General features: G+C 40.9%; 1 protein-coding gene across 11 annotated transcripts; it reads left to right on the top strand.

The window, feature by feature from the left end:
* Nucleotides 1–1,728: 1,728 nt before the first annotated feature.
* NMS (neuromedin S) lies at nt 1,729–9,098 on the top strand. 11 transcript variants are annotated; one of them, XM_086880455.1, is made up of 9 exons: nt 1,729–2,076; nt 2,292–2,596; nt 2,720–2,775; nt 3,141–3,191; nt 4,291–4,350; nt 6,984–7,019; nt 7,422–7,463; nt 8,445–8,475; nt 8,947–9,098. In XM_086880455.1, the coding sequence occupies exons 2-9, from the start codon at nt 2,524–2,526 to the stop codon at nt 8,961–8,963; spliced, it is 366 nt and encodes a 121-aa protein (XP_086736581.1). In that variant the 5' UTR covers nt 1,729–2,076; nt 2,292–2,523; the 3' UTR covers nt 8,964–9,098. The 11 variants fall into 11 exon arrangements, with proteins under 11 accessions (XP_086736581.1, XP_023773499.2, XP_023773490.2 ...); XM_023917731.2 differs by lacking the exon at nt 2,292–2,596 and having other exon boundaries at nt 1,737–2,076; XM_023917722.2 differs by lacking the exon at nt 1,729–2,076 and having other exon boundaries at nt 2,197–2,596.
* Nucleotides 9,099–9,599: the final 501 nt, after the last annotated feature.

Below are 9,599 nucleotides of genomic sequence, written 5' to 3'. Positions count from 1 at the left end.
AAGAAAGTTCTGATTTAAGGAAGCTGAATGTGTTCACAGTATAACACCTTCATAGATTTGAAATTTTAGTTTTCAACACTTTCCCCATTTTTCTCTCATACTGCACAGCTGTGATAAAATACTATTTTCAGTTAGGACATAAGTTGTGATATTTTTAGTGGAACTTGCATGAGTTAATTTTTTCTCATCTTCAAGTATTAAGCCTCACTTGATGTAAATTAATAGCTCCATGGGCTTCACTGTAGGCAAAATTTGCTGAAAGAAGGCACAGAGTACACTTAGGGTACTCCCTGGTAAAGGGTGAAATAAAGCAGCAGATGTTTATTGTGCATGAGACAGACGAAGGAAAGCATCCAGTGTTTTATATAAGGTAGAAGTAGATTTTACCTACCCAACATGATCACATGCTATTACCAAAAAAAAATAATTAAAAAAAAAATCCCACTCCTAAACTCAAATGTGTTTAAAAAAGTTGAAAGAGGCTACCATATAACAGGTAGAAAGCGGAAGACTCAGCTTTTCTCTCCAAACAGGGAAATCCAGAGAACCACATCCTATTATAGTGAACAATCACTAGCAATCTGGTCATAATTTAATAATATTCTCTTGTAAAAAGATAGAAAGTTATTTGGACTTAAAAGGATTGGTATCTCATATGTAAATATGAGTCTGAGTAGTGAATCTATAATGGCTCCCTAACATCCTATGTTTCTGCAGCATGGGAGTGATTTAGATGCAAGATCTGTGGTAAGCAGGGTGAGGGAAACACTGCTGGTGAACAATAATTTTCAGTTTGGTTGAAGTGTTGAAAGACAGAAAGAAGATAGTTAATATGAAATATGCAATCTTTCAGAGTATCTTTACCTTCTCTCATTTTACTGTCTACCTCTGATGAGCCCGGCTCACACTTAATGGTGCTCTGCTTTCACATTTCTGTGACTACATTGGCTTAAATTACACCAAACACAAACTTGCTTCTCGCTGCCATCAAAAATAAAACACCATCCTCCTTTTATGAGAAAATTTAACAAGCACAGAGAGTCCTTTCACTCCAGGATTTCATGGGCTTGGGTAGAAAGCAGGGCCTCTGCAAAAAGGAGCTATGGGCTTCCTGGAACGCTGCATCTTCTTGTTAATGAAAGCCTGAGTGGATTTGCTGTGAGAAACCATCATCACAAAACTTGCTACAATCTGCTTTAGCTCCCACAGAGGATAAAAATTATATAATCAGAGGGACTAACCTCTTTGAATTCTATCCTGTCTTGAAACTCCCATTCCACTTAAGACAGTGAGAATCTGACAACTGAGTGTCTGCTCCAGCAGTGTCTGACCTCTCCTGACATCTCCCCACTCAGATTATTGCCCCCAAAAGACTGTGATGAGGCAAAGACAGCCATTTTTCCCAGGGCAAGGAACAAAGGGTGAACTAATGGTGCTGGGGTCACATGGCTGCTCCAGTGCTTCTTTATGAGTTCAAGACACACATCTGTGTAGCTGACAAAGTGGATGAAGTCTGGCTCCCCTTTTCTTTGTGAGAAAGCAGGTATGTCTCCTCTCTGACTGTTCTGAGATGCTCCCACCAGGAACAGTCCTGCCATCATCCTTTTAGCGTGCAGCACAGCCACTGAGGGACATTATGAGATGAGGTGGGATGCTGTGACAATAATGCCTTCTGCAGCCTTTATATGTCTCATAGCCCACTATGAGACATTGCCTCCCAAGCACGACAAATACATAGAATCATAGAACAGTTAGGGTTGGAAGAGATCATGTAGTTCCAACCCTGCCGTGTTAGAAGTTGGACAACTGAATATATTTGCTTCAGCAGGCCCAAAGTTTATTAAATAAAAGAGTTCGGGAGGACTGCCTTTCTAAGTCAGTGATCTGATTAGAAAGCACTGCTCTTAGAACTTGCACAGAGAAAGCCAAGAAGAGTTTTCCAAAGTCAAACCCAATGATTAAATCAGGAAGAAACGAGAATCACTTTCTGTTGAGAGCAAACCTGTATCTTTTCTACATCCATACCCACTATGAAATGAATTAAGAAGTCGATGGCTTTCTTTATTTCGTGCGAAGGTAAATGTAGTAAAATGGGATTTGTTCAATAGGAAAGTTCACAACCCTTCTAATTAGACGGTAAACACTATTTTCCAAGCTGCCATGAGGAGAAATAATTTCCAAACACTCAGCAAGCCCGACTACAAATAGGATTTTTCTGTTGCTCCATCACTTGATCAGGCACAGCACGTTCTTCCCATCTCTCGCTCTTTCCTCTCGGTCACCTCTTCTAGAGAAGCAGCTTTGACGGAGGGTTCTAGGGGGTGGAGAACCCCTAATGCTGGGGTGGGGGTTTCTCGTCGCGGCGGGGGCGGCAGCGCTCGTCGGGCAGCGGGAGCGACCCCGGGGGCGACAGTGGGAGCGGTGCTCGGGACCGCCCATTGGCTCGGCGGCTCCATATGGGGCTCGGCGGGGCGATAAAGGCGCCCGTCCGCTCGCCCAGCCGCACCCCATCCCCGGCCGGCCATGCCCTCGCCGCCGCCCGCCCTGCCCTGGCTGCTGGCCGCCTGCTGCCTCTGCGCCCTCCCGCGGGGCTCAGGTACGTCCCGGCACCGGCTGGCGGGGGCAAGGCGAGAGAACGGGAAAGGATCGGCTCCTCTAGAGGAGCCAGGTCCTGGCTGGGCTCCGCGGCGTCCCAACACACCCGTGTCCCGTCCCGCAGGCTTCCCGCAGCCTTTCTCGCGGCACCGGGACGGTGCGGAGCTGCCCCCAAACCAGGTACGTCTGTCACTGTCCTTGCCTGGCAGCCACGCGAGGTGGAGAGGTAGGGCAGAGACGGGGCAGGTGGGAAACGAGGCTCGGCTGTGGCAGGGAAATAAGGCAGCAAACCGGCTGGCAATGCCTTACTCAATAGCCGGGGGGTTGGTACAGAGAGGAGGGAGGCTGGCGCCCTTTGCCGCCCGCAGCCGCAGGTGGAACAGGTATGGGCAGGGCTGCGGAGCGCAGCAGGGTGCAGAATAGGACACCCGGCTCAGCAAAACACGGACGGGCTAGTCACAAACCAGTCCCGACTTCCCGAGCGAAAACACAGGTACGAAGGCATGATGGACGCACTGTTAATATCTATTCTTTACTTTTTGAAGCAACTGGCACTGTGTTTCAGTCAGTGGAAGGAAATGTCCGATCAACCCCAGGTAACCTGACTCATGTAATGTGTTTGATCTGCTGAGACTCTCTCTTCCAGACATACTATTTGTCCTGTATAACCTGGAGCATCGGTGTCTGCATGTGGCAGAGCCTCCGCCAGAGAGCCAGCAGCTCCAGAGAACAGAGCAACTTTGTTAGTGTATGTGCTCTCCTCCATGTGAAGCTAATGCAGACCTAAAGAAAAGCACTTTTTGTCCTTTCTTGCCATGGCAGGAGTAGCTAACACCGAAGCAAGAAGTGCCAGACAGTTCTACAGGGTTTAAAGTTCCTGTTTGGTCCTGTTTCGGTGCTTGGTCAGTGGATGGGTTTTTTCTGGGGTGCTCAGAGGAGAGTGGAGCAAGGGGAAGTTTCCACAGATCATTTCTGCTGGCCCAAGGCTTACAAACACTTTAAAAGAAAAAATCAGTATGTGAAAGATCAGCTGCACTGCATTTAATATCAAGCCCAAAGATAATTTTCAAAGCAGTGAGAAAACATTTACAGAATCAGGCAGTACTTAGATATTTGGAACATTTTGTGTGGATTTTTTTCTTTCTGAAATGTTACAGTTTTGTGAACCAAACCTTACAGAAAACAGTTCCTGGAGCCTGTTTCTCAGGTGTCTTACCCCTCACTTCCTTTGAAGCTGTAGTTATCATCTAATGTGATTGCATGTATAAGCAAATCCTTGTCCTGTGGCAATGAGCATGGGAGAGTGTATTTCACTGTATGATAAAGATTATAGGATTGATTGACTGAAAGGTATGCAGGTGAAAATGAGCACAGATTAAACATGCCTTAAAACAAAGCTATCTCTAGAACAACTAGCAGGAAAAAAAATATTTTAAGTATAGGAGGTTGATTTCGATCTCTATAGCATCAGACTGTATTGACAACTGTTGTATTGTGTGTATTCTCTTCAAACAAGTAATTCTTCAGCTTATAACAGCATCAATAAGTTTTCCCTTGCTCTGAGTGTTTTTAGTGAATTGTGTTCAATCTTAATTGATCTGGGATCAGAATCAAGCCTGTTTTCTATCAGACCATGCACATCACGTTCCCCCAGTAAATTTATTTAAATATTGCTTGGTTGGGGTTTTTTTTCAGATCTCCAGCACCGTTTTGGATCTCTGTTATTCCATATTCAACAGCATGCATAAAAATGAGGTAAGGTGTAATTGATTGTTTTGTTTCAAAGCACCCCCTTCTTAAACTTAGAAAGCAACCACTCCATGACCAGCTTCCTGATATTTCTCTCCAAACAATAATGTATAATCTAATATTGTAATGGTTTAAGAAATGTAGGAGGGTATATAAAAGATTTTCTTCTCGTTAGTAATTTGCACGTAATTCTTAGTTACTTTAAATTATTTATATGAAACTCCTTCTTTTCTCCAATTCAGAGCTCAAGAACCAAAACATTCACTTGCAGTCAGTCAGTATTTTAACCTGACCCTCAGTTTTGAATAACACAGGGTTAAATACACTAAAAATATACATAACATTGGATCAATAGCATACTTTAGATTATGCTGAACACGGAGATGTATGAGTTGCTTTACTGGTTTTAATACTCTGTTTTCATTTGGTTTTTGGGAGATTTTTTTGTGTTCTTGACTCAGAGTAAAGAGATTAAGTTGAGGAGTTATTGAGCTCTTCTTTGTTGGTGCAGTCATATAGGGACCCACCTCAATGTCAGTTCTGCTTTATGCTACTTTATTATCACCATTTCATTAAGAACCTTTTCCATAAAATTCACTCAGCCCCTGGGTATATGCTGAAAAGGCCAATTTATTTGTGGAGGCTGATCCTCTGTTGTTTCAAAACAGGAGTAGATCCTTCAAGACAATATTAGAGAGTATTTTGAAATGCATTTCAATATCTCTTCTTGCCAGTGTCCTTAGCTTATTATAATTCCAAGCATGCTTTCCCAAAGCAGCCACAAAATTCTACAATATTGAAGGTGATTGTATAAAAAAAATTCTAGCAGTTCAGTTGTAAATGTTTAATAAATGTTTTTGAGTTCACTATTGACTCTTATGCTTCCACAGCTTAGCCAATGAGAGAACATACAGAATCATCTGGCAACGTTGAACAGAGTCCTATTCCTGGTTACTATTTCAGTTACTAACTTTGCAAAAAATTATATGTCCTCAAGATTGGAAGCTGAATCTCATACAATATCCTTTCAAAAATATGAGCTTCACATCTGCAATATGATTTCTAGGTGTGGTCTGAGTAAAGAAGTAGATAAAATAAATATGTGAAATATGGAAAAGGAACTATGTGAAGTTTTATCCAGCTGATCAAATCTCATATTACATGAAGTCCTACTTTCTTAGCCCACAAGGAATCTTGAGAAGATACTACAAATATGAATCTGTATGTAGTGAACCAAATGATAGTTAGGAAATTCTGCTGATGTCAGCTGAATTTAACTTTCTACATGATCCTATATTTCTGTGAATAAAAAACCCCACATTGAGTCAGAGTTACAGATCCTACAGAGAAGGTAGATGATGGCTTAAGAGAAGGAATGAGGCCTCACCACTGTGAAAGGCAAAGTCCATGGCAATTCCAGCTTGAATGGGGGACTCGACACCCATGTGCGGAATTTAAAATATTTTGTGAGAACTAAGAATATTTAACATCAATGTCCAATCACTTCACTGTGTGTTCGAAATTTCCATCCCAAAGATATTTAGAAGCTCATTTTTGACCATATTTCCTTCACACAGTATTCTCTCCCCTGTTATAAATAATTAGGATAGTTAAAATTGCAGGCTGAGTCATGAGCCAATGTCTATCTTTGCTTGGTGTGTAACAATCAAATAATAATATCAGAACAAAGGAAGCATTCATATTATCTCTCTGTAGTAGTCTCCTCCTTGGCTGAGCAAGCATTTTTGTCTTCCCTAGTATTTCATAGCCCTGAAAGGTGATGTCAGTTGCTCTATAAATTGTTGTCTTGCAGCTTGAACCACAGAAATCCTCTTCTCATACCCTGAGCCAGGATTGCCTATTTCTTGCTTATGTATTTTGTCTTTTAAAATTCCTTCTCTGCAGTATCCCATCCGCATGCTTTCCTGTGTTCTCACCCCATCTTCACATTCTTTCCCCTTACATGTGCTTGTTTTTCAAGCCCACTCCAGGTAACTAAACCCACTCACTGTTACAGCTGTGGCTGTGGCACACAGCAATCCCATTCCTGGTTGCCTGGGAGCATACAGCCTGGCAGCTGTGTCATGTGCAGGAGGGCTTCCAAACCAGGCTGAGGGTCCAGGGCCGCATCACATGTTAAACTTAGTCTGCTCACATAAAGTCATGGGGAAAATTCCTATTCCTTGAAGTAAGGCTGAGTAGAAAAACAAGCAATTTTCTGAAAAATAAAGAGTGCAGAGAAAGGCTTAAACCCAGCAATCTTTCCTGAGTTAGAACCAAGGGCAGTCTGAAAGGTGAAGAGCAGCCCGATTTTAACAAGGTAAAAGCTCTCAGTACAATTCAAGCCTGAGGAGTGGAGCTCCAGGCTGAGCTCTGCTTCACCCCCCAGAGCACGGCTGCACTTTGCTGTACAGCAGGGAAGCCTGTTGAATGATGGTAATGAACAGAGTAGCTTCCAGGCAAGGCTTCACATCAGTCTTAAAAAGATCAGTTTGCTGCTGTTCTTACATCTGTCTGTGATCAGTGTAAGGTTTTCTCTCTTCTCACATGGACTGTGCCAACCTCATCAGTAACAGAGGGTCACTGTAACAAACCAAAACATGTCGGCAACTTGATTAACTTACAGTGTCCACTTGCAGGAATCACAGATTGCTTCTGCAAAGTTTACAAAGAAGGTATGTAAATATGAAGACTAGCAGTGGATAGGGAAGTATGTCCCTTTCCTTGTTTCTTTTACAGTCAGCTTGGGTTTTTTTCAGTGGTTGGGAAGTGATCTGTGCTGACCCAGCTTAGACCCTACATGTAAAGCTTTCTTTTATATCTCTTCTAAACCCTATGAATCTTTAATTGTGGTAATTAGTTTATTTACACTAGACACAATGTCCTTCAGGCATTAATTAATGATTAAAAAATCAGCATTCCAGATGAATGGGCATTGGGGACTGTCAACATATTGTTTGCATGCTGCTGAAAAAGGCCCCAAATTTCTGATATTCTGATAGAATGGTAAAATTTGGCAACAGATCTATGGAACTGAGTTTAAAGTCTTTTGTTACTGTTTGTGTTTGATTTTATAGGACAGTCATGGAACTCTTGGGCGGCCTTTCTTCCTTTTCAGGGTATCTGAATCTCTTAATTTTAAAGATTCTGAATCTCAGACATTGTTATATGTTCACAGATGAGCAGCTGTTTCACAAATTCTTGCTGCAGTTGTTTAGAATAGAGGCCAAATATCCCTTACTTGAAAGCTTAGGGAGCCATTTGTTCAAAAAGCTCTGGTTTGACTAAAAGATGACAAGATAATGAGATCTAGAGTACTGGTGGATTAAACACTTCTTTTTGTTTGAAGATATGCCTCTGCAAATGTTTTATCTTGAGCCAAATCATCCATGTGGCTTGTATCTCTGAGACTGTCAAGGTGCAGTGGTGCCAAGTAAATTAGATCAAACATGTTCCTGAGCTGAGTGTCCACCTGGTCTGGGAGGTCTGCCCAGGAAGCCAAGTCACAAGGTATAACAGTGAAAAGACAAAGCAAAATTCTCATAATTTCTCTCACATTTTTCACCCACTGGCTTGCTGAGCTATGACATGGTCTAATGCCCAGTGTGCTGGTTTAGACACACTCTGATTAACACCAAACTCATTTTTAGGAATATCTTTAACACGTTTGAAAAAAAAAGAATTAAAAATACTGTAAAGTAGGTTACATCAGGTAACCAGAGCACCAATTCAGCTGTCATTTATGCTTTATTTCAAGTTATTTGTTATTTCAAGTGTGTCCATCTAGGTTGTTTCAGTGATGGTATTTACATGCTCTTTCTTAGACATGTGCCTATACTACCCCTATTAATTTAGACCTGAATCCTGAATGAGAATAATTAAAGCCAGAATGTTTAGCTTTTTGGGCAGAGGCTGAATGAAAACTTTTCATGTTCAAAGGCATAACCCATCCTGCATGGATTCCCCTGGTATTTACATTTTCAAGAAAATCTCACTGCAGTTTTATTCAGTACACTGTCTGCATGATGGGGATGTATTTTGGTGTGCTTATAAGTCTGTCATCCATTGCTTCTTTACAATCATCTAATTATGTTTTTCAGCCTCGAAATGGAAGAACTATTGAAGGCAGTGGTAAGTAGGCAACCAAAAGTGTCAGGAATTTCTTCTGCCTTTTCACTAACGATGAACCTCATGACAAAAAAAAGGTACTGAGAAGCATTACAAACCTAGATACATTTCGTATGGCCACTAAGAGTTGTTTTGACAAAAATGTAGAGTTTATTCATGCTCAGAGACTTAGAGTGCACACCCTTGACAGAGGGATGGTTTTCCTTGTCATGCTTCCATACTCTAAAATAAGGTTAGCAAGTTTACAACATGTTAGAAGGAGAACTGTGTGAGAAGAAAGAATTCATGTTTGAGTACAAATTGTGTAAAAACCAGATTTGTGTGCTTTTCTAAACTTTCAAATATCTAAATCTTCTGATTTTAGAATCTGAAGCTATTTAATTTCTAACTTTGAAAATAATTAGATGTACAGAACTAAGTCATATTTAGATCAGCATCTCAACATAAAATATGATACTGTGTTAATTGTTTCAGAATACCGTGGAATGTGAAGTTCATGGATTCATTTACCAGCACGATGACTTGGTTTACATAAAGGAAAGAGACTTCCCATTGCACTGGTTGTCTATTATGTGACTCAGTTGTCTAGAATTTGCTGTTCCATGTAATAAATTTGCAATCAATAATGCTTTTAGTTGTCCTTTTTTTAATTAAGCCCATACTAAGCTTCCTTGGGCTATAGTGTAACATTGCCTGGTGCCAGCTGTAATCAAAGGAAGTCAGTCATCTCAATATCGACAATTTTCAAATGCAACAGTGAATTTTATAACATCTTCTCTAATAGGGTCATAAATTATAAGCTTGTCATTTTTACTAGATAATATATTTCCCCATTTTTTCAGAATAGGCATCCTGAACAACTCTATACTAAAATCATCCCAGACATTTCAATGATTTATTTTGAGTAACTAAGTGCCTGAGTGTGATAATTGATGAATCCAAAGCACTTTGATAGAAGAGGAACAAGTACTGCTGCTACATACAGATGTTATTTGATCAGATGATGTATTTTTTTTTCAGCCTTGCCTTACTGGCTATCATAAAGCACAAAGGAGGCACTTTTGAGAAATATTCTGAGTATCTGCCCTTTTTTTCTGAAATCATGCATTTGAAAATGTATGCAGCTG

The sequence above is a fragment of the Cyanistes caeruleus genome, chromosome 3, assembly GCF_971803275.1.
Source record: "Cyanistes caeruleus chromosome 3, bCyaCae1.hap1.1, whole genome shotgun sequence".
Classification (NCBI taxonomy): domain Eukaryota; kingdom Metazoa; phylum Chordata; class Aves; order Passeriformes; family Paridae; genus Cyanistes; species Cyanistes caeruleus.
The sequence above is the reverse complement of the archived record's forward strand: the minus strand, read 5'-3'. Positions and strand labels throughout refer to the sequence as shown.

Excerpts from the sequence above, each read along its gene's own strand:
- NMS (XM_086880450.1), top strand. The coding sequence starts at position 2,336 with ATGCTGGGGTGGGGGTTTCTCGTCGCGGCGGGGGCGGCAGCGCTCGTC. Across the intron at positions 2,597-2,719 it reads CGCCCTCCCGCGGGGCTCAG|GCTTCCCGCAGCCTTTCTCG; the intron begins GTACGTCCCGGC and ends CCCGTCCCGCAG. Across the intron at positions 7,464-8,444 it reads GGCCTTTCTTCCTTTTCAGG|CCTCGAAATGGAAGAACTAT; the intron begins GTATCTGAATCT and ends TATGTTTTTCAG.